This window comes from Centroberyx affinis, unplaced genomic scaffold (assembly GCF_046629955.1).
Source record: "Centroberyx affinis isolate AG114_WGS23_722 - 3 ecotype Tasmania unplaced genomic scaffold, CSIRO-AGI_Caff_v1 ptg003539l_1, whole genome shotgun sequence".
NCBI lineage: Eukaryota > Metazoa > Chordata > Actinopteri > Beryciformes > Berycidae > Centroberyx > Centroberyx affinis.
In genome coordinates, this window is record NW_027281479.1 from 15037 (window position 1) to 40873 (window position 25837).

The 25837-nt window shown below is 41.1% G+C and overlaps 1 protein-coding gene across 1 annotated transcript in view; it reads right to left on the minus strand.

Moving 5' to 3' along the window:
- Positions 1–1928: 1928 nt before the first annotated feature.
- LOC139661520 (unconventional myosin-XVIIIa-like) overlaps positions 1929–25837 on the minus strand; it is a 70801-nt gene continuing 46892 nt past the window's right edge. The window contains 16 exon segments of the mRNA XM_071539976.1: positions 1929–4672; positions 8535–8657; positions 14524–14568; positions 15043–15182; positions 15296–15481; positions 16380–16517; positions 18005–18088; positions 18644–18760; positions 19841–19954; positions 20641–20787; positions 20963–21067; positions 22164–22274; positions 22706–22906; positions 23052–23175; positions 24163–24317; positions 24522–24649. Coding sequence (XP_071396077.1) covers positions 4543–4672; positions 8535–8657; positions 14524–14568; positions 15043–15182; positions 15296–15481; positions 16380–16517; positions 18005–18088; positions 18644–18760; positions 19841–19954; positions 20641–20787; positions 20963–21067; positions 22164–22274; positions 22706–22906; positions 23052–23175; positions 24163–24317; positions 24522–24649 — 2048 coding nt within the window. The 3' untranslated portion in view covers positions 1929–4542.

Here is a 25837-nt window from a genome sequence, read left to right on the forward strand (position 1 = left end):
TTGGTGATAGACATTACAACATTCCCTTTTTTCCCACTCCAAGGGTTTCGGCAATTTGTTTGCAGGGTTTACAGTGTGCTTGGATATGAGGAGTGGCACAAGAATTAAATCAAATATTTCCTGTCTCTACGGGTGCTAAAACTGATTCACTTTCATGGTAAGTCCCACACAGGAAGAGAGAAAACGCTTTCATTGTTCCCCGGGCCCTGTAAGGACCTATGCAAAATGTAAACAATGTTTGAGCCTACCTTTGAGCCTTGTTACAAGGGCCCACTACTGCGCAGTGTTCATTAGAGTGGAAATGATATGTGCAAACAAAGGGAGGCGCCCAAGCAGCACACTCTGCTGCGCCTTTTCATCTCAGAATTGCAAATGAATCCAGCTTCCTCACCTGGTCCCTGCAGGCAGTGTCCCAGTGCCTCCAATCAGCGCATTATTGACAGCAGGCAACCAGCAGAAAACTGGGAGCACTAATAGTTGAGGATGATGCCTGATAAACACATTCTCCCCTCTTACTGCACCACCACAGGCTTTACCGCCTGGCAGGGTGGCCTCCTACCAAGGTCAAAACGGAGAGATGGATTCTCTGCTTGGCAGATAGAGCCGCTTACACTAAAACAGGCTCACAGTTTTATTTGAGAGTCTACTCGGACTCAGTTTTGGCTGTTCTCCATCTCCTTTGTAATTTTAAAAGGTGCAAGAGTTTCTTTGTCAGCTGGCACAAAGGAAGGGGGGCTTGTTAGAGGAGACAAGAACAAGTGTAGTGGTTTCCATGTGTATGACAGACTGTAAAGAAAGAATAATAATATACATACAATAATATACATATTCCAAAAGGAGATGTGAACCATATGTGGGAACAACATACTGTAATTTTCTAGAGAATGAATCATATGCACAGTAATGTCAAGATTATACTTAGATGCAATTACAATTATATATAATGCGAGAGCAGGGCAACCCTGTCCATAGAGAAGCAACGCAAGACTTCTGGTGTAGTAGATGTGTGTGGCCAAACCATTCTGTCTAAATAACAGGGAGGGTGGCACCGTAAACACAGACCTGCTTGCCTTTGTCGAGCTAATGACTTCCTGCTCCAGTGGTTTGTGAAACAGTGTTAGAGCCCAAAGAAGTAAAATCAGGAGCAGAATTTAATCTGCCACTCAATGGAAAGCCTTTAAGCAGAAACATGCAGCCACCCAGAGGATGCACGCAAGTGAAGTGAAATTACTGCAAAAGCTCCCTGGCACAGAGTGAAGCACAGAACAGGTTGTGTATAGGAATGAGGATTACAGATTGGCTGGATAAATAGGAGGATTATTTAAAGCAAAACAGAGTGAGTGTGAATGTCAACCAAGGTGGTAATCTAAAACCACCAATCCCTTTGAATCTAGGTAAGCTTCACCTATATAGAATAGAGATTGATGTGGGAAGGAAGACTGTGCTTGCTCTTGGTTTTTGATCTTACTGAATTTGCCCCGAGCTTAGTTTTGAACAGTGTAGATGCACCGCAGTAATATTAACTACCGAACTGTGGTGAGGTATTGTAAGCAGTGTTCACTGATTCATCTGCCTTTCCAACTGTTCAGAATTAATCATTCCAATGAATTGTTTGTTTCCTCTGTAGTCTCCTGGGAGAAATGAATGGGTATGATGAAAAGCGACTCTGGTAGCTCTGGGGTAGATGAGCTAAAATTCATCAAACACATCAATGTCTTGTTTTGCTGAAATTGTCCAGCCTCCCTGTCCAACCATCTTTTGTTCAGTTCCCTCCAACTGTTTTCTGATGGTGATGAATTGAACACAAAATGCACCTAAATTCTACCTCCGTACAATTAAAACAAGCCCACGTTGATTCTGTAAACAAACAGCTGAATTTATTTACTAAAAAACTAACTCAAAAATCACTCTTATCACAAATGGTGATTTGTTCGATAATGAAAATAGACAAGCCTTTTTCAAAGATATGAATTATACAAATATTTCAAGCAATATGTGTAAAGCCAGCAACTCCAACTTAGATGCAATGAAACATACAATATTTCTTTCAATTTAACAAAACTCTATTCTGAAGCATTGACATCAAAGTGTCCTGTGTTCCACATTAATATTCATGTCTAAAGCAAAGAAAATATGAGAAAATAAGAAATGATATGCAGATAAGCTTCTTCTGAGAAGATATGCAAATAGTAAGCCAGATACTTGAAGCTTATTTTCTTTGCACATGAGCAGACAGTACACACACACACATATATATGCTTCCTTATTCAAATCTACCTAGACGTAATTTACATAAAGTTTAAAATTCATAAGATCACAATCATCTAAGGATATCATTATCATTCCGTAAGGCCAAATATAGAAACATACAGTGAGTTTCGGATGTATCTGGACAGCAACACGCTGATAGTTTAGCTGCTCTTGTCACTTTGGATCTGAAATTACACAAAGGTAATGAATTTTAAGAGCAGACTGTCAGCTTTAATTTGAGGGTATTTTTGGCAGTATTCTATGAGGCAATATGGAGTACACGGGTGGCTAAATGAGTACAAATAAACAAAAGTCTGAGATAGCAAACATTCCTCAAATCAACAAGCTCCTGTTATGGAGTTAAAGTTAGGCAAGAATCTCCTTTTGTTTATTTGTTATTTTCTATTGAATGCAATGTGGGGAGAAAACCTAATTAAGTCATTCTTTATCAAGAACCTGCATGCAGATTTTGATTTAAGGTGGGTAGATAACTTATTCTCTATAACGCCTCAAAGTAAGAGTCAAGAATAATCCACATCTGAATCCTCTTAGAGATACATTAAAATGCACACAGGCTGGAAATAAAATAAAATCTTATTAGATATTGAGGTGGTTTTCATGGACTGTAGACTTCTAGAAGTCTTGAATTTAATAGGCGTAATTTGTCAATTTTTGGCACTTTGAAATGGGAGGACCGTGTGCTAAAAGGGCTGTCATCATTTTACTGGCCAAAAAACCCCTCAGTTAAGACAATCTGCACTATACCATCCGAAGTAACAGAATATGCAGCCAAAACATCAATGTCCAAACATTTAGCTCACTATATATCCAATATGAGAATATAAATTTGAGGATTTAACACTAAAAAGGAGCAGATCTCTTCAATTTGTCACATACAGTGTGTGTGCATTTTGAGGGACAAAAAACAAACCATAACAGCCAAAGGACTGCAACATCTCAGTTGCCTGCCAATGTCTCTGGCCTTCTAGGTCAAGGTCATGGATTCATTTTTGTCACACAGCCGCACTTAGCATTCAGTTTTTTGTTTCGCCCCACCTTGAATGGTGGAGAAGACATCTTGATGAACAAACAGAAAAATACACACACACACACACAGACACAAACACACACACATGGACAGACCTGACAAACACAATACATATCTGCATTTGCAGGATGTAAAAAGCCTTCTGGAAATCTCTTTTATACCCGCAAACAAATACATTCCCTTTGAAGTTCAACAAACATGACACAAGTGGGCAAAAGCATGTCTGAGCCTAAAAAGAGCCAGACCAAAAGCATTCCACCATGCACTCCACTTACAGTTACAGCAGGCATATGACACAAAACCTTATTTTCACAAAATACTTCTCTCACTATCTTGAGGAATTGTTATTCCCTTGAAATTTGTATGTAGGGTTTCATTCCAAAATGATATATGTAAAATTTTTGATCAAATTTACTTAAAAGCATCATTCAGTAGTTCAGAAATATGAAGGACTTTTCCTTCCTTTTACATGTATGTTTGTGGTGGGAAAAGGTCTTACGATAGAAATGGTATTCCAAAATGAATTTTACTTTCATGTCAGCAATCATTTTGTAAGAATAGGTGTCACTTTGTTCAAATTATGGATACCTCAATTTGGAAGAAACCTCTTCATGTCTAAATACAGTAAACTTAAAGCAGGATTATTAATTGAAAATGGGTTAATTCCTCCTGCAGCACTAGTCCACATTAATATGGAGGAGATAAGAATAGTCTTAATAGTTGGTCAGACCTTCTTGGAGAAGTCCAGTCAGAGAGGGCTTATCTAAATCCTCTTGGCAGAGCTATCTGAATAGTCCTCAAACAACAGTGCAGAGGAGAGCTTAAATTAGCCTGAAAAGCAGTTCTTTTGAATAAAGCAGCAGCAAGAAGTTTTTCTGATAGCACTTAAAATATGCTAATAGGGTTCAACTCTACTGTTCTGTATTGACTAACTGATTCAATACTTTATATTGAATGAAAAGAAAGACACAAAACAAAGCCGTGGAAGCAATATCATTTCACGTGACTGGGCACGCCATAACAAGTAAAGCATAATAAGTTGCCCAAGCTAAGCTATCGAAATGATCGTACTACATGTGTTCTCTCTGCCTCTCCCCTGTTTTTGTCTCTGGAAGTACCGTAGCTGGCCTTGCTTGCTGGTTGAGAAGTGGTGTGTTAGGGAAGTGGCGGCAGAGTCGGGGAATTGAAATGTGTCCCTCCTGTGCGCTTGGTGTCGGTGAAGAGAGAGACGACCTGAGCCTGGGTTACGCCGTGGTCTCTGCCAGTCTGCCTTCACTGTCGCTCTGCCTCAGGGACTGGCTGCTGGAACCTCTGTCCACCTCATCCTCCTCATCAGGTCTGCTAAGACTCAGGTGTCTCCGGTACACTGGAGGGCTACAGGGGTCAACACACACATACACACACACACACCATTATATCATTAGGAGGCTATAAACAGTAGAAACAGCAGTGAAGGGTGTGGAGAGGTGCAAAGGGTTTCCAAGGAGGCAACATACTAGAAAAGATGGAGTAGGGAACCATGAACATTTTAGGCAGCAAGTGAATACACTCTCCCTCAGACAGCAATAAACACGTTGCCTAAAGTGTGTACATTTTAAATTTTATGGTGATTTTATAGTGGTTCCCTACTCATTTTTCTTTTTTTTTTGTTTAATAGGAACAAACATAGGAAAAATGCAGCTGCAAACGTTCTCGGTCCATGGTGAGTACAGTCCCAGATGAAACACAAAAAAAACACAGAATTCACCAGGGTTCAAACCATGCAAGCTTTTTACTGCACCGGTAGAAATCAGTCACAGTAACCTCTCCCTCTCTCGACAAGCGCGAATACCGTGCAGGAAAGTCAAAGGCTCTCTGAGTCAAACATTCACGCTTTTCATGCATTGCATAAACATTGTGAATGTTGCATAATGGCTTGCATAATGTCTACAGTATAGTGGAGGGTAAGTGAAATTAGCGAGGTAAATGTCCAAGGTCTCATCATCCAGCATCATGCTTTCAGTGCACTGGGGGTGACATCAACATTCATAGTTTTGTCGGCGAGAATACTGTGTTGTTGTGTATATTATACCTGCACCTTGGCTCTTGCTACCATACTTGTAAACAACAGAATCAATTATTATTATTTATGCTGAAGCTTTGCCCTAAATTTAGCATTTTAATTATGATGCAAACAGTGTTCATGTTCGATTATGGCAACAGTTGTGTCACACTTATAAAACTCTTCTCACTGAACATGTTAAAGCAAAAACTGGTATAATTTTGCTTCTGCCTCACTGCCAAAATGTGTTTGCACTTGTAGAACAGCACTGATCACTTTCACGTACACACAGCCTTGAGACTCTGTCTGTGTCACTCCAAATACCACTCTCTCACAACCTATTTCTAACAGTGTCAAAAACAACTCCCAGAGACACACTCACACTTGCAGAGGTACAATCCATCTTTGCAAAACAGAAGCCGAAGGTTAACATTGCTTTACAACACTAGCATTGGCATGTCTTATGGCGACTATTTTCAGCGGTGCACTGTTTATTTCTGTTGGCTGGGAATGGGGAAAATGAAAGTTAAAGCAACAAATACAAGCAAGTAAGTAATCTTTATATATTAATACTGCTTCTTTATTGCAATGATGGAGTATGCCTCTCAGGCAAGCAGTGTTTCTAAGTTGTTGATGATGCCATTAGAAATAGAACTGAAGAGACTGGAGTGTGCAAATAACACAGACAACAGACATAAACTATAGCAGGTTTGTGAAAATCATCAGTGTTTTTTCATCATAAAACCAATGTTGGCAACAGCAAAATGTTGTAGCATCCTTGTGTTGTGGCATCCTTTAAGGACAATATCCAGCGTAAAAGACTTGCAAAAAGATTCCTCCTGTTTATGCTTAATGACTGGAAACCAGGAGCCACAAATCAAATTCTACTCTGGCACCAATGATTCAATGAGTCAATATGACTTTTCAAAAACACAGCAAGGACTAATCCATTATCATACAAATCAACATTAATGTATCACAAGGATGATTTACAGCCTCACCTACACGTACTAAACCATTTAAAGACAGCAGACTGGGTTAGTATGTTAATTTAGTGAAATGATCCCAATTAAATTCCAATTACTCCACGCTCCTGGGTTAGAATCACACCAAGCGTCACCTTCTTCTGTTGGCATTAGTCACTGTCAGGCTTGTAGAGGTACTTCATCACCAAGTTATCCATTTTCTTCTGCTTCTTCTTGGTTTCCTTCTTGCCGGGTGGCACATGACCTGCAGGCTCCTTCTCGTCATCAGATGCCGGGGGGAGCTGGGCTGGGCCCCTCTTTACACTGCTGGAGCTGCGGTAGGAGATGGTGGATCCGGAGGAAGACTCAGACGACTCCGATGAAGAGGATGAGGAATCCTCGGACTCCTCCTGCCTCTTTTTAGATCCCTTCTTGGACTTCTTGCCCTTCTTTCCCCTGGAGCTCCTCCTGCTGTGACGATCGTCTGAGGAGGAGCTGTCCGACTCAGAGACTTTCTTTTTCTTAGCCTTGCGACTGCGGGAGCTGCTGGTGCTGAAGCTGCTGGACGGCCGGCTGCTGTAGTCCAGAGCGGAGCCCGATGCGGAGCGACGCACACTGGATGTGCTGCAGCTGAGACCCTCGTCCTCTCCCTTCTTCCTACTGTCCTCCAGTCCTGCCCCCTTCTTCTCCTCCTCTTCCTCATCGCTAGACTCATCAAGCTTGCTGCGCTTGAACTTGATGGGCTTGAAGCTCAGCACCTCGTTGATGGCAGCCTCCAAGTCAGGGTCCAGGTAGTTGCGGTGAGTGACTGACTTAACGTCAGAGGTTTCTGGCAGGTTGCCATCCGAGGAGCGTGGTTGGGCTGGATTGGAGAAACTGCGACTGAGGGAGCGGGGACTGTAAGCTGAAGTACCCCCCTCACTGAAGGCCATGCTCTGCGCATCATCATCATCATCCACACACACGCCAAACTCACTGAGGCCACAGCTGCGGGCCAGGGATATGCGTGAGCTGCTGCGTCTGTCGTCCTTCCAGGAGGTGCTGCGGTGCAGGGATCGAGGGCTAGAGCGGCTCACGCTGCTGATGGTGGACTTATTGTCGTCATCCATGTCCAACATGCCCCTCCTGGTGGACATCCTGCTGGGAGCCAGGGAGGACACCATGGAGTCCTTGTCAAAGTCAGGACTGCTGCGGGAGGTCCAGCGGAGGTCCATGCCCTTCCTGGCTCTGCTGGTGGCCTCAGAATAGGCCAGGGAGATGACGGAGCCCTTGTCGTCCAGGTCGTCCTGGCTCTTCTTCCAGTCCTCCTGGAGCTCTCCAGACTTAGACTTGGCCTTGCGGATGGAGGAGTGGTCCGGGGTGTCTGGCTGTTCTTTGAGAGTGCTGAACAAGGAACTCTCGTCCCCTGTCCCCCCTATGGAGTCTTTCAGGTTGGAGCGCTTCCTGTAGCTTAGGGAACTCATGACAGACATTGACCTGTTCTGCTCTACCTCTTTTCCCTCTTTACTTCCTTCATTCATCTTCTCCTTACCTTCTTTCACTTCCTTGGCATCTACATTTGCTGAATATCTAAAGGGTTACGTAAGAAAATTGACACCACAGACAACCAACAGAACAAGAGAGACAGGAAGAGAAAAAAATAAGGACTCCACAAACTTAAGAGGAAAAATAATTAACTGTTGTATCATTTAATTTTCAGCAACATGCCATACTACAATGCTGACCTGAGTTTGACCGAATCTCAAAAGTTAGGATATGTGGCAGCTGGGATTTCAGAGGTCTGCGCCTCGACAACTTTCCCTGATGTTGCAACATTAGAAATTTGTCATTTTCATTTTGTCCTTGGAACCAGCATAGAGGCAGGGACGATAAGCCATATAAAATACCTCAGGCTATAGCTGGTATGTATATAGAAAGTGAGGTAATCAACCAGTGTGAAGATCTATCTAACTGAGGCAGAAGGGCCATTTAGCAGGCGTGCCAACTGGCCACGGGCCACTTCAATAAATTTGACAGCAGCCGCTTCCCCCTGCCGCCTCCTGTCATTAGAAAGATGACTGGGAGAGAGAGTTGACACCTAATCATATGAAACACCCATCCCTCTGTTGCACACTGCCCTAGGTAATCCTGGGCCTTTTTAGGGCTGGGAATGAGGATAGCTTTATCACTGTGTAACCATGGGGATGTGTGGCGGTGGTCTGTCATGATGCACAGGGATGAGAGTACTAACCTGGTGCTCTTCAGACTCCCCTCATCTGGCAGGGTCTTGGTGGAGCCCTTGTTCTTGGACAGCCAAGACTTAACCCCATCCACACGGTCTTCCACTTCTGAGTCTGTTTCTGTCTCATCCCCACTGTGAAGAAACACAATCAGCTACAGTTCGTGAGAAGGATGCATCACTGTGGACAGAGACTGCAACACAACAGACCAAAAATATCCACCTTGAGTCATTTAATCTAGTATGGAGTCTTAAAATCTTATTTACTGACAATGAGGTGAGATAATTTTCCTTGTTTCCATTGCAAATCAGCTTGTTTCAAGAATTTTCCTAAATTAAGTGTCAATTTCTTAGTACTAGTGAAATGACCTGCCTTAATCTGCCTTGTCTCAAGATATTGGCATTCCAGAAACAAGTTAAACTTCATTGGAGACAGATTTTAAGACGCAATATGAGACTAAATGACTTGTGAAGATGAACTTTTTTTTTTTTAACAGTGCAACACTGGGAGGTTTTAGATGCCAGAACTGTTGTTTTTTTTGTTAGTCATATAACACGTTCTTTTCACACACAACAATATGTTTGGGATCAGTATGATGCACAGGCAACCCAGGCGGGCTTCAGGTAAGCAACAGTTAAGTGTAGAAACTTTCATGATGCTCTATGGTCAACAGAAATGGTTAAGCAAATGCATTCTGTAAGCAGAATGTAAATGAAGCTCTTGAATGCCTAATTAACTTGTCTGGCTGGGTCTCGGCTACTAGCATCTGTGTGGCATGTGACTTGTTCATGGAGATTGTTATTGGAGTGGAGCCAATGAGGCAGCCCTCTAGCCCTGGTCTTGACAATAACAATCAACATACAGAGACCCGGGAACCCCGATGGAAAAGCAAAGTAGATTCCACCTGGATAAGGTCAACCCTTGTTCATTTGTTTCAAAGGTGAAGGTGAATTTTCTGAATTATCCATCTCATTGTCTGCAGGAGTTAATGTGGAAGGAAATGGTGGGGAGGAGGAAAGGGGAAAAGGCATAACCTGTAAGTCAACTCCCATCATCAACAAAATGTGTTTGAGAACTGCAGCATATGATTTTCAAGGAAATCACCACCTCCATTTGTTTGAACATATGTCATTTCCAACGTTGTTGCAAGCTACTGTGTCTACTGTGGCTAAATGAGGTGTGAAAATGAATTTCTGCATTCCATGATAAACAGTTTTATGATTGCATGACAATGTATATGTTATAAACACTAAAGCTACACTTGACATGCGCAGCTGTGGCTCTGTGGCAATTACAGGCTCCATGTTGCATTTTTTGGTTTCAGAGCTAGACGACTGATTTTAAAAACACTGTTCCAGGGCAAAATCTTGTTCTATGATGACAGGGTTTTTTCGTAGAGGCGCTTTTTCAATCCCTCCTGATTCATGACAGATTTTTAGAGTTACATCTTTACAATTATTTTGAATCTTACCTACTATAGCTTTAAAAGAATCATGCTTCATTCATTTAAAATATTTGTCCTATCTATCAATGAATAGCAAATATACTGCAGTGTCTAAAGTCAGTTTACTATCATTAAAAAATGAGAAATACCAATGCAGGTAACAGATCTTTCTTCTTAGACGAGCTTATCTATGGGAGCCTTGGAACAGGATGCAAAATGCTTATCAGGAGCAAACACAATATTCGAAGAGGTCTGAGATGACAGCCAGACTGCTGAGCTCTATCATTTGTCCACACATTAACATGCCAGATACGTAGGTCTCCCAGTGAAGAGTACCATTTCCTTTGTCACTAGGTGATGTGTCACACATTCAATCATGTTTACATAGAGAGCAGAGTGAATTCTCCCTCCACCCATCTCTCTTGGTGGTCTGCCTGAAAACCACAAGAATGTTTGTTTTTTTTACCTTGAGAAAGGTGCGTGTGCAGGGGGGAGCACATTGTGTGAGAGAGAGAGAAAGAAAGTGAGAGTGAGAACGAGAGAGAGAGCATAAACAGAGAGATGCCTCCAATTCATATTCAAGACTGAATGGTATCTCTCATGCCTTCTGTTGTTCAGAGCATTACCATTGACCTTTAAGTCGTTATTTAGCTTCCTCATCATCAACCTTACAGTCAGGCTTTCTGGGAGAAGGTAATGATGATCACATAAATTTGAAAGGTGCTTCATGAGGCAGCAAGCTAACAATGTGGGTTCAAGTTCGGCTTTTACATGTCATCCCTCCTTTGTCCAGTGTTTCCTGTGTCTCTCTCTACTGTGTGTACTGAATACATCTGATAACCCCCCCAACAAAACAAACAAAAAAAAAACAATTAGATGATGGGTCCATGAGATTCAATAGGTTGCTAGGTTGATATCCAGCGAGTGCATAATACTCCCTTCAGTCAAACTCGCCCAGAGCCATGTCCCTGTATGTGTGTACAAGCCGGCACCAAGGACAGGCACAAAGCACTACAGAAGCTAAACAGTAGTGCTAACCAATAAAATGCTTGAAATATGTCATTGTAACTGTGATGTCACTTGTCATTGTAAAAGTAGATCCATGTGTGGCACACATTATCACAATATCAGAATTGAAGGTAAAATCACAAAGAGTTAAACTCAACCACCTTCTCTTTCTCCAGTTGAGGAATTACATGGCAGAGGTGGGCGATGCAATTGTGATATTGATTTGTGAAGTTTGTTTCACAGTTGCCATTGGTTAAATCAGTTCTTGGCTTTAACAGTTATTGCAAAATATTTTCAGCTCCACAGTGCATGCTGTTTTTTTTAACATGATATATTGCACAACAAAATATTGCAACCTGCCCACAACACCCCTCACACACACACACACACATACACACACACGTGAAATAAAAGGTGCCTTGCAATTGAGTGCTTTGCAAATGGTGTCACAAACAATTTGTCCTTGGCCCCACACCACTAGCTAACCAGTCCTGAGGCTCCTAGATACAAACAAGCCCCAAGAAGTTAGAAGTGGACATTAATCGCTTCTGACAATTGGCCTCCACTGGTTGTAAATCTTTGTCACAAATACTTATACTCAGCATCAAATCGTGTATGGCTTGTTCCTATCACTTTAGCACTTGTGGTACATCCTACCAATCCCATGTTCTTGTGGTGCCTATTCAACATTTGTGTATTGCATATTAACAAAGAGCATAGAGCATCAATTTATGCTATCTAAACAGAGTGCGCTGTACACGCTGGGTCTTATGTAATATGTTCCCCTACATACTGTACTACTAAAAGATAATTAGCATATTGTAATTAGCACAGGTGGTAGTCATCTCAGACCGTGTTGATTAAAAAAAAAAAACGGAAAGATGATAGTTACATCAGATCCAGGCTATTAAAACAGTTTTATAATATTTCCCCTACTTACTTTAATACTGAAGGAGAGACATTCTATTACAGCTATGATAGTCTGCTAAGGGAAGCCCAGTATGAAAAAGACCTTCTCACATCTCACAGCTATTCTTACATTATCACCCACTATAGTAATAATAATCCTGCTGTTGTGATCTTTGTAGTGAAGCAGTCATTACATAAATATTGAACGGTAATGCAGATCATCCGGAAAATCCACTTCATAATTTAAAACAGAAATCACCTCCTCCATTATTGTTTATCCGCACTGCTACTGCATTAGGTTAGAGGAGGAAAGAAATTGCTATTAAGTAAACACGGCAAATCATTTTTCTTTGCCTTGAGTTGCACAAAGAGAGAAGCGGAGCGCTGATACACAAGTTGTCTGATGAAAAATGGATAACAACGCGCATTGACTCATAAAGAGTGGGATGCCATGTCTCTTTGAAGAAGCAATCAGAGGTTGAAGCAGGAAATCATGAAAGGATATGTCAACTACAAGCTGAGGACTACATTCCTTTATTATGCTCTGATGAATGTTTAAATTATTGAACGTGGCACTAAATTGCTATTGTTGTGTAAAACTGAAAGCAAATGGGATTTACTCAGTCACATCAAGTTTTTTAGTTGTTAAGGCACACTTAAAATTCACAATCAATGTTCAAGCAAGACAAAATGAGTGTCTGTTATATAAAACAATAATAACGCATGTTTCTCAACACTATGAGAAGAGATTGGATTAGTGAACTAACTGCATACAGTAAATCGAGGTAGCTGGGGTTAAAGTATTTTCAGTATTGCACTGTCCAGTTACTGTCCTGCACCGCTAGTTGACTGTGCTACCACTAATGCAGCAGTACCATCACAATGTGCTGCCATAATGTCAGTTACAAGCATTGCTGCAGCAATTATGCTTATGGGCTCTTCCACAGCACATGCAGTTTACTTCTAACACGCTAAGTGTGTGTGAAGTGTGTGTCTTGTCATGCTATACTTGTATACTGTATGCACTTATAAATTTGGCAGAAAGTAAATTAGCAGATTGCCACCATAAGTTGCACATTTGTGTTATTTTCAACCCTCCAAAAAAATTAACATCTTATAAATCATTGAGTCTAATATTCAGTGTTAAAAACAGTCTCACAATTGGAGGAGATAATACCGCTTGTTTCCAAGGCAGTCTCGCTTGTTTCTAGAGAAAAGGTTAAATATCTTGAAACAAGGCAGAATAAAGTAAATCACTTCACTAATATCAAGAAAATGACACTTGAAAATCAATCAAATTCTTGAGACACTTTTTTTCACTTTTTATAATAAGATTTTGAGATGCATTGTTACTGTACTGCAGCACATCCTTAATACATTGTTGAAGTGCAGTGATATTGGACTCCCTAATGGTGCTTTATTCTGTGTTCAGTGTGCAATAAACCTTGGTGGAAAGTGGAAAGCACATAAGAATGATTATGTGGAAGTGTAAAATTACAAAAGAGAATTGTAATGTAAGATATTATAATAGCATGAAAATGTTTAGTGAAAATGTATTTGTGAAATAAAATAATATGAATAAAATAAATTTCTTATACATTTCATACACAACTAATGGTGGCAATCAACTAAAGCTTTTCATGTATGACCGCATATAAACATATCAAACACTTACAAGCATGCTTTATACTCAGTGAGGTATGGACTAGTTGCATGTGCTTTGGAAGGGCCACAAAGTAGAAGAAGACAGTCAAAACAGCTGTGGAGTTTAGTACAAACCAGCATTAACCCTCCTGACAGGCACTTGATGCAGGACTGTGGTGGTAGTTCAAGTTAAGCAAAGGATGATGGTTGATAATATTTAAGGAGACAATAATGCAGTATCTGAGAATGCGATACAGTATGTAACTCTGTAACACTTTTGTTGTTTTTCAATCGAGTCACATCTTTCCACAGCAGTGAGATTGGCTTAAAGGACAATACCGGTGTCATTTAGAGTTATAGCCCATTAGTACTGTTTTCATCTAGTTGACATTTCCCCAGTCATTTTGCAGTGCATGCTGTATGTGATCAGATTTTTTAACAGTTAGCATGAAATTTAGCTTGAAATTATCTTGTGTCACAGCTAACAAGGACGCACTAAAAAAAAGATATGGATGTGTGCATTTGTAAGGTTACATGTTTTGAGGGATAATTTCCTGGTCGAAATGTCCAAGTTAGTTAAGGCTTCATGTTTACTGTGATGGATTATCTAGCTCGGGCAATTTTCAAGTCTGTGGAAATTGTTTATCAGACTGTATAAAAATGAATGGCAACAAATGGCTTCTTCTGAAGGTTGGAAAACAAGAACTACGCTGACTGTGTGCAGAACCACCTGGAATAATATGAAGTAGAGAGGCAATACAAACAATTGGCACAAACTTAAAAAAAACACGGGTATTATCCTTTAAACAGTGATTTCACAGGCAGGTTTTCCACGCTATTCAAAATTTCTTCTCGTCTCAGTGTTACTGTCAATAACATGAACTGAAAGATTCAGGAATACTGCATTTTTCTCTCATATGGGTGAAAATGGGTGAGAAAACAACTTGAAAACAGCCATAATGACAAAAACAAAGGATGCACTTTTCCGTTCTCACGTTTTGTTCTTTCTTTTCTGATATTTTGTCACCATGTCTTGTAAACTGGCAGAAGTGTGGAAAGGGAGAGGAAAAAAGAGAAACAGAAAAAAGTGAGATACACAAACAACAAGTGTGAAAGAGGGCAAAATCCAATAAGAGCAAATAAATAAACACGCACACGCACACACACACACACACACACACACACACACACAAGACAAAAGATCAGGAGCAGGAGACTGAATTAAACCAGATGAGAAGTAGTTGGGGAACAGACAGAGGGAGGAACAACTCTCAGAGAGGTTAGAGAGAAACAGATGTAGGAAGTTGTGGGAAATGAAAAGAATGAATAGATACAAGTCAGATAATTATCAGTTCTCATCTTGTAACTTACAAAGAGAAAGCACTCCGAGACCAGAGTGGACACTGCAGTCTGTAGCTAAGGTCCTGCTGTATAGGTGCACCAGTTATACATTTACTGACACAAAGGAAATTCTGCCTTCCCACAGTATGGAGAAGACTAAGGGTCTGCTGTACCTATTGATTAGGTCATCGTTGTCGTCGCTCTCCATCTCGTCCTCGATGGCAGCCTGCAAGTCACCTATCCTCTTGAAGGCCAGCTTAAGGTCCACTTGTAAGCTCTGATTTGCTGCCTCCAGGCTCTCAATGTCCATTTCCTGGTGAACGGAAGGATCACGGTTACCTCCTCCAATACAAACTTCAATAAATTGCATCAAGTTTAAAACGATCTCCCCCCCGCTGCCTTTCTAGCAGCGCCCTAAGGCCTCACCAGTTCGTGTTTCTTGCGGCTGGCCTCGGTCTCCTTCTTGGACAGCTCTCCCATCTCCTCTTTCATGTCCCTTATCTGCCTCTGCATGCGTTTATTCTGGTCCTTCTCCCGGTTCTCCGCAGCGCTGTGTTGGTTTCTCTCCTCTGTCATCTTCTCGAGGTTCTCCTTCAGACGGCCCACCAGGCTCTGGGGGAGAAACCGTGTGGAACCGGGTGGAACTCTCCTCTCACACAGGATCAAAATGAACACCACTTGAGCTACACAATTAGCGCTTTTGCTCTACATAAAACCTCACAAGCTTTCTCCTCCTCCGCCACTCTTTGTTCACTTTTAACACTGACAAAAATGATTGAATAATGGTTCTAAGTTGTCCACTTGCTCCCGCCTTCGATTGATCTTTTCTGTGTGGACTGTGGGCAATGTTACTGAGCAGAAAGGACCAATTTACTAATCTCATGTTCTGAAAATATCCCGTTGTACACAAAAATATTAAGGAATATTAACCAATGTCTTGCAATATTGTTTTCTCAAATATATCAATAACTTACTCATATCATATCATAACATATCATATCATATCATATCATATCATATCATATCATATCATATCATATCATATCATATCATATCATATCATGTCATATCATATCATATCATATGAACCCAGCACTAGAAGTGAGTAGAAATGACAGCTGGTGAGGAGGATGGAGTGTAACAAGGGTCACAAATTATAAATTTGCCTCCAACAAGAAATAAATGTTGGCCGCACACTCAGACCAAACTTATTCAGATGACTGGTCTGTTTTTATTCTTATTCTATTCTTCTTCTTCTTCTTTATGAAAGTACAAAAAAAAAAGTTTTTTATATGTTTATATGTGTTTTTACTTGCATTTATTCCTTGTTGGATGTGGGTTTTTTTCGATCAGCACACACACACACAACTGTGCAAAGGGAATCATACCCTTACTTTATATATTTGCCTCTTAATAAATTGTATATTAAATGTCAGATTTGAATATACAGGTTCACGGAGCATGTCCTTTACCTCTGGCTCATTATACAGGACACAAGGGATTATCTCACCTCAAGGCGTTTGATCTGTGTCCTCTCGTACTCCAGCTTGGTCTCCAGCTCACGGATCTTGGCCTCCTGACGACTCACTAGAGACTTTTCCACCATGGACTGCTCCTGGAACTCTAGCTGGCTCTGCAGTGAATGAAGCTGGAAGAACACACACACACACACACAATGACTCCCTGAGGAGCACTGCTTACTGCACACCTCCTCCTTGACCTCTGTTTTCCACCTCCTCTTAGTGAACACTACAAAATACTCTGTAATGTTAAATCCAAGTGCCAAAAACCAATGCATTTTTTTTTTTTTTTTTTTTTTTTAAACAGTTAATCCAGTTGTTTTGCTGGTAGATAATATTATTGTGTTTCCAGTCTGGATGATGAGCTCTAGATAAGCCCCCCTCCCATGTGCCGCAAATGGTTAGAAGGAGATCAGGCTGACTAACAAAGTCACAACCGTTTCACAGGCTTTGTAGAGAGGGGAGATCAATGCCCAGCACACTTCTTCCATCTGAATCATTTTCTCATGACTGATAAAAGGAAGAAAGATACGTTGTAACAAATACCGACCCAAAATGCAGCATGGCACCTAATGAGGGACTTTGCATCTGAGTCAAGCAGGATTTGGAGTTCTCCTTTGATATTATTAAAGAAGCCAGATTTTCCTCCTGCTGGAAATGTGATAACCACTCCAAGGTCAGAGACTTTAGATGGCTATCGCTGCCTTCTCTGGCAGGCGTTAACAATGCCTTACAGCCTGGTGTGTGAGTGTGTGTGTGTGCGAGTGTACAAAGCAACTAGCAAATACAGAAGTCGTTGCACGTAGAGGAGTAGGAGTAGGACATTGCATGACTCCTCTGAGAGCAAGTATTGTGAGGGCAGATTAATGTGTGAGTAAAATGGCACCTCCAGGACTTTGCAGTTCATTGGCATAATCATATGACTCATAACTGATGTAAATTAAACGAATCCCATTAAAATTTGAGAGAGCATGCCTTTTTCCAACATTTTCATATAAAATGGCTAAATTAAGTTTTGCAATTTTGCCCAATGATCACATTTTACCACAAAATCACCCTCAAACAAACAACCAAACAAACCAAATCATCTGATAGTGCTTTCGCGTTTGTTTCCAATGGCAGGAAACAATAACCTTTTTCATTTGCCTAAAAAATTCCTGATATTTTACATGAAAGTGTTGATAAAATGCTGCAGAGGACATTCACTTAACTTTTGAACCATGGATCTGAAATGCCAAAACAGCAACAGAGACAAATCACCATGACAGGCTGGTGCATCAAGGTCGGAGGTAAGCGTTGAGAGGACAAAAGCGAGCGCTTTCATTTTATTTAATTTGTGAGGCCATGGAAACGAGTTGCTGAGTTAATGTACATGACCCTTTCTTTATATATGGTGGCAAAAGTACAAGTTTTTTCCTTGACTCTAAATTTTGACTGATTCCCACCATTTAAATGCAAATTGCATCACGGTTTTGAGTATAAGCCGCCGCAAAAATGAAGCATTTTTGGTCACAATAATCAGAGAAACTTGTAGAGGTCTAATCAGGAGGAAGAGTTGAGTCAGCGTGTGGTCTCCTGGCAAGCAGCTATAGTTCTCCTGAATACTTTCTTGTACCTTTTCCTGGATCTCCTGCTTCTCCTTTGTGGCGTCCTCCAGCTGGGCCTGCAGGTCACTGATCTGGCTCAAGTCCCTGGCAGACTGGCATTCACACACACACACACACACACACACGGATAAAGTCAGTATTCAGTAGGAGTAGTGTGTGTGTGTGTCTGTGTGCGTGTGTGAATGAAAAAGAGAGAGAGAGAGAGAGGGAGAGAGAGAGAGAGAGAGAGAGAGACTGCATACATTCAAATTTAGAAATTCAATTATCTGTACAAAAACATATTTGCACTTTCAATGTCAAAGGTTCAAGGAAAATACTGCGGCCAAGCCAAATAATGTGTAATTCATGTCATCTGCTGTAGAGCACATTGCATCTCTCTCTGATGGCAGCAAATAATGGCATGGCACATACAGTATTTGGAAGTGAGTATCTCTTACATCTCATCTCATCTCAAAGCCGCTGTACTTACACATGCAGAAATAACAAGGAATTATACTCTTTCAGGGGATTGTGTCTCAGTCCATTTCCATTCCACTGTCTAGTAGACAGTAGACTAGTCTTCCCGCCTAGTAGAGCAGGCTTCAAGACAGATAGGGGAAGGACTCGTGATACTGGATGATACTGAGACGTTGGGCGGGTTGGGTTACCTGGGAGACTGCAGCCTTGTGTTTCTTCATCAGCTCGTTCATGTCCTCCTGATCCTCCTCCATACGAGACTGCAGATCGTTCTTCTCTCTCTGCAGACGGCTAACCTGCTCCTCTAGCTGAGAGACAAAGAGAGAAGGAAGGACAATTTACCACAGAATGACAGGATTTATTCATGAGCTATTGAATATGATAAATGGTCATTAGCCAGCCAAGCCCTGGCAGTCCTGGAATCTCATCTAATGGCAATGAAACACAATCTGGACAGGGTTCTGGCTGGAGGATGAGACCAATTGGAGATAATCAATTGGCTCATTTAGGCGGGGAAAAGTGCAGCCAGTGCAGCATACTGGTGATGTCCTATTTAGAGTTCATCCTCTCTGTTCAGGAGAGACAGACTCAGGCCCTCAACATGCACTCTCTAATCTGAGACATTTACAAGACCTTTCCTTGCCATAAATGGTGCAATTAACAAGCAGAGCACAGGCACACAGCACTCTGTGTGTCTTCCCCAGAGACACAAACATCCTCAGTCTACAATTCTGAAATGCAGGCAGTACTCTCATGAGACAGCCATTAATGAGCAGATGGAAAAAAAACATTCAACAAAGCTTATTTATCCATTAGAGCAAAATGTTGAAATGAGACATATGCCAAAGGGCATTTATTATTTCAATATCCCACCACAGCTGGGTGATGTATGCATATTAATGTTGGAGTCTTTTTTGCATTTTGAAGAGCGAAAATTTGATAGGCATAAGTTCTCTATTAATTAAACAGTTTTTTTTGTTGTTGTTTTGATTTAATTTACTCATCAAAAGAAGAGGAAAGAAATATATTTACACGCAGCAATTTCTCTTAGGCAAAAACATCAAAAAAAGCGGTATGTGTATTATAAGATGAAAAAGCTAGGTATGTTTTATGAGCTGGAAATGTGTATTTTAGAGATTATATGCACATTGATGATGACACACCACAGAACGAGTGTGAATATGTTTGATAAAACAGTCAAACGCATTCAACCTATGTATGTTTAAAAGAATAGAGAAAACAAACAGACAGGTGCAGATGTGTTTGACTGTCTAGTCAATTCAGGTAATGTGAATTTGTTCAACTCTCCATCTGATATTATACCCTCAGGACACATGGCTAATCACACTAATTTAGGTAGATGGAGGAACGCCTTTTCTCTGACTCACCGACATCTTGGCTTTGACCACATCCTCCATCTGGATGTGCAAGTCCTCTATCTCAATCTCCATGCCCTTACGAGCCTTCACTGCTGCCGCGGAAGTGAACTCTGACTCCTCCAGCTGTGAGAGACAGAAGGGAGGAACAGGTAGGGGGAGGTGAGGGACAAAACATTAGGAGGCCAGGGTCAAGCTTGTGTCCAAAACCTGCTAAAAATACCAGGATATGCAGAGGATTGAGGCTTTATCAGCCTGTGTGGATTTTTTATCCTCTGAGATCGAGTTAAGTTCACAAGAGCACTGCAAAAACTGACAGACTTGTTAAGTTATTTTATCTCTTATCCAGACTTAGGAGCTTTAGCTTATGTTTTTTTGTGAAATCATCTTACTGCACTGGCTGATAATTTTACCGGTTTCAACAAATCTGACTTTTTTTTCAGGATAATGTAACTTGTTTGAGGGCATTTACTTAAAAAAGTGAAACTGTCTTGGAGAAAGTTTGTTTCAAGATTTTCTTCATTGTTTTATGATGATGATTTCTTGAAAGAAGTCATATTGACATGTATCAAGTGAAACCAGCAAGATTATCTGCTGATTATCTGTGAGATCATTTGACTAAAAATATAATGAAATAAGCTTGATAGGTCTGGAAACAAGATAAAATCACTGGACGGCTTCTCATTATTTGCAGTGTGTTTGAGTTGGACCAGTCAGTGTGTTACATTTTCCTACCATCACTAGCAAATATGGTGCTAAGGTCAAGGGTACACCTGGTAAAGCACAGTAAAGTGTGTAATAGAGCGGTGTACTTGATTTTTGAGCTGGGCGATCTCCCTCTTGCTGGGGGCGTTGCTCTTCAGGTGGTCCAGCATAATCTGGGCATCAGCCAGCAGCACTTTGGTTCTCTTCAGGTCTTTCTTGAGCCTCTTCTCCGTCTCCACATCCCTTTGGCTCACCTGAAGGACAAAACACTTCACTTCAGCAAGTATGATCAAACGCACTCAATTTTTCTATCTTGCTTCAAAACCCATAACACATAGTCCTTTCCAATCAAAAAGAGTGGCACACTCAAACGCACACACACACACACACACACTCTCACAGCGATCAGAGGCAGTGTTATGGGAGTACCTGGTCCTGGGCGTTCAGCAGTTTGGACTCCAGCTCTCTCCTCTCACGCAAGACTTTCTGCTTGTCGTCATACTCCTCCTCCAGCTGGACCTCCATCTGCTTCAGCTGCAGGACACATGAACAGAGTGTCAGGACGCGCAAACAGATGACCAGTGCTAAACAAAGTCAGACACAACACACCATCTATCACGCTGCATGCCACGGCTGCTCTCACAGGTCAAAGACACACAGATGCAATGCAAACACTTTTTGCTTTATGACTTCTTTATGTTGTTATTAATATTCACTACATTCAAATTAAAGAATATTTCATAATATGAACACATTTGCTTATCCTAACACGTTTTTCTCAGTGGAAGTGTACAAGCTCCCAAGCGTGTTTTCCTGTTTCATTCTGAGGAATTACTAAGTAGTTATTTACAGAAGTATTTATACATTTTTTGGTTTTGGATTAATTATTTACAAAATACTATGTATATGGCAGAAATCTGGTTATTATTTGATGTAAAATACTCCATAAAATAGAAATTACATAAGAAAGCCTCTGTAAATTACCAGCTATTTTTGTTAAAAAACAGCATGTCAAATTTGGTGGCCATATTTACAAGCTGGAAAAAACAATACAGAGATTGTGTCATTTTGAGACAATGGCCGTTAAAGTTTATTTTTAGCTAATTTTGTGCTTGGTGTACATAACGCAAATTTTATGCGTATTATATATATATATATATATAATATATAATAGCTAGCTCATACATACTGTATATATATATATATACAGTATGTATGAGCTAGCTATTCTTGTATATTTTATGAAACTACTGTAGTTAACTGAAGCAAAATAATATAACTCAAAATTGACCAATCCAGCCAAAATTGCTATTTTACATTATACTGCATATATTTTACAAGAACTTCAGTTTACAATGAAAACCATAAAAAACACTAGAAATTATTCTGGCAATCATTAAAGATGTGGTTGAAATGACCTACAGCTATCCAAGAAATTAACAAGGTGGGCCATTTCTGAGTACAACATAATTTAACACACGACTATGAACACAAGTGCAGGTTTGTCAGTGCTGCCTTACTGAAACCATGACCAGGCCTGATGTGTTGTTAGTTCAAGACGGAGAGGTTATGCACAGGAAATAATGCCAAGTAGCTTATACACGTGGGAATCAGAATGAGCAGCGCCTACCTTCTTACTGCAGGACTGTCTGATCTCCTCCACCTCTTCATCCTTACTCTCAATCTCTTTAGAGTGGGTCTGCCGCTGCCTCTCCATCTCCATCTCAAGCCGCAGCTTAGCCTGAGGACAAGGACACACACATACAATAAGATAACCAAACAAATAAGAGCACAAACATGGACGCCAAAAAATACACACAAATGGAAATGACACAGAAAAAAAGAAAGTGAGATAGATAACGTGAAAATGTAGAGTTTTATTCCAAAATGTGATATCCACCATTTGTGCTCTTACAAATTGACTGCTTGAGTAAAATTCAGATAAAGTTTGGTACTTATAAGGATATAAGAATAGTAGGTAAGTTCTTTGTTGAGAAAATGAAAACACCTTTACAGACTGGATCCTCTACAATTTAGATATTAGAGGTTGAATTATGAACCTCATGTGGCATACATATATAGTGTTTTTGAACCAGAACTCAAATGCTCTTCCATACTGCTCTTAAAGACCACATCACTCCCCCCGGGACCACATTTCCTCCCCCACTGTACCTGCTCCAGCATCTGGATGCTTCCAGCCTGTTCGTCCAGCTCCTCCTCCTGGTCTTTCACCTTGGCCTCTAGGTCCCGAAGCTGCTTCTTGACCTTGACCAGCGAGGCCTCGTCCTTGGACTCCTGGGAGGAGAGGTCCTGGAGCTCCGCCTCCAGCTGCTGCACCTTCACATTCACCGCACACAGCTCAGTGTCCTTGTCCTGCGGGGGGGGGATGGGGATACAGAGACACACTAAAACACACATCTGGACCAGCCCGGTTATGTCACACAGAGGACATGGAGACCAGACACGTTGTCTCCAGAGAAGACATTAGAGCGCGTCTGGGGTGTGTTGTGGAGCCTACCTGCAGCTGCTGGCGGAGGCTGAACATCTCACCGGTCATTATGTCCCTCTCTCGGGCCAGCTTCTCCCTCTGCATCCTCTCTCTTTGTACCTCAGACTGAGACTGGTTCTGCTCCAGGTCAAATCTGGAATACACACACACATATACACACACATACATGCACACACAGCTCAGTGACATGTTGATGCTACAGAAGACAATGGCACTGTAGTAGTCATTTACTGTCCATCATAGCAAACTGGACGTCTCTCTGGGGGGGAATCTGTTATTACACATAATATATATCATTGTTTCAGTCTCTCAGTTTGAATTTGAGAGACCATTTGTCATCATGAATTGTCATGGTCTTGCGAAGTGATGCAAAGTGACTGTGTGGATGTAAGTATCAGTTGTTTATGATGAAAAATGTCAGCTCCATGAAATAATTTTCCACATTAAAATGTCTTGAAACAAATGTGAAATATTAAGCCTGCCTAACTAACCCTAAATCCAGTTATTTAGAAGGTTTTGAGCTTATAAGGAGCCATCAGACTGTCTGGATCCTATAGAACATCAGTGCAGCATTGCCTCTGTTTTAGCCTCAACTTTTATCCACTTTCATTAGCCCTCAATTTACAATTGGGTTGTAATAATGTGCATAATGTTTTCTTCAATTGTCTGGGGCAGAAAACACTTATGGCTGGTGAACTTAACAGCTAAGTGTTTCATGCTGTCAGCTTGCTGTAATTCCCTTTTTTTTTTCTCTCTGAAGCGCAGCTGAAAATAATTTCACCCACAGAGCATCTTCAATTAGCCACAGGGGAGAGATCACATTCTGCCACAGCGATGGCTTCTCAAGTGCTTAAAGTCTGAGTCATTTTCTCATCTAATGCAATTCCACAGATTACAGACCATCTCAGTCACTATTCAAATTAAAGAAAACTTTATTCTTCTCCAGGGTGGGTCAGCGTGTCTGCATCGAGTCACTCAAGGGGAAAAGAGCAATATGTTCTCTTTACTGTGTTTCTGGGTGTGAGTGAATGAGTATCTATGCAGATAGATAGATAGATAGATAGATAGATAGATAGATAGATAGATAGACAGGAGGGCTGGAGTGTTTGTTTGCACTTACTTCCTCTGTTTCTTCTCCAGCTCATGGTTGCGGCTCTGTTGGCCCTCCAGGTGAAGCTTGGTGTCCTGCAGCTCCGCTGTCACTCTCTGGCACTTCTTCTTCAGCTGCTGCACAGAGCGCTGCAAATCCTCATTATCTGTCTGCAAATCAGCCAGCTACAGTGTACACACACATACACACATGAATGCATGCACACAAATGCACATTTATTAATTTGTATTAATGACAAGTCAATGCATGATTACACTTATGCAACATACATCCTTAAATCATGCATGATACAACTAATAGGCTGTGTATCTGTGGTTGCCATACACTAAAATAGACTTTAATGGTGTAATATTAGAACAGAGCCTTGCCCTCCTCTCAAGATGTCTTTTGCTCTGCTGCTCCGTCTCCAGCTTGTCCTCAAACTCCTGCTGGAGTTTCTTCTTGGTGAACTCCATTTCACGAATGGCTCGGTTGTATTTTAGCCGCCACTCGCCTCCTGGAGGATAGACATACAGTTCAGAAAATGTCTGTGTGACATTTGGGTGTCCTCTGCCTTTAATGCAGGACTAGCAGGCTGTATAGAGGAAGAGGCTCAAGAGCTCTGAAATGCTGGATGCTGTGGATTATGGAGTGTAGTGTACTGGCTTAGACGGTTATCATATTCAAGGCCTGAATTAATATAATCTGTCGTGAAATAAAACTTCTTTCATCAAATCCCAACCTTATGAGGTCAAGAAATTCGACAGAAAACTACAAAGTGCTGTTTAAGTTTCAACTGTAACCTGTGGCAAAAATTCAAAGCACACCATAATAGTAGTTAGAGAAGGACAAGTCTAAGTGGCACTCTCCAAAGTTCTTAGCCGACCCTAATTCTGGAGCTGTCAGAGGCTATCAGAAGTATAACAGTGGTCAGGCAGACATTCAGGTTTAGGTTCATTTCCAAGCCTTATCATTTTAGAGGCTGTCCATTTCCCCTTCACATACCAACACCGGCTCCTCCATCAGTGCTGCTCATTAGCATATATATAGCATAATGACAACTTGCGGGGCCACCGGCTCTGATCCCGACGATTATTTTCTCATTCATCTAAGAATTCTGATATGCTCTGTAATGGCTTGTCTGCTGAGGTGGGGTGAAGGGGAGTGGGGACGCACGAAAGGAAAAAAGTCTCATGGACAATACACTCTCAGTGGGAGCTCTCTTTCCCAGCAGGAAAAAGACCAAAAAGCAATAGGCATAGGGTGTATGCCTGAGAGCGAGCATCTTAATCCCCTAGCTGTAAATCCTAAATTTAGAAAATACACTTAACGCAATTATGCAAGATGTGACCCAGTCTTACTGTCATGTCTCCTGCTGAACCAGTCAAACAGAGCCTCGCATTCCCACAGTTGCGATTAGTATAAGTGAGAATTTTCAAACTGTGCACATAATGCCAGTGTGAACGGTTCAGTAAATTATGCCTCTAGTATCCAGAGCTGGCCTGTCCATTAGGCCGGCTTAGGCAAGCTGCTGAGGGTGACACAAGGTACAAGAAAATAGCGACTTTAAAATGAATGTTTGAAAACACTGTCGGCCAAGTTTGTGATTCCAAAGAAAGAGAAAAGTCACATCCTCAAAGTCTTTTCTTCCATACATTTTGAGCACAGAATTGGATGGACAGATGGATGGATTAGAGTACTATCG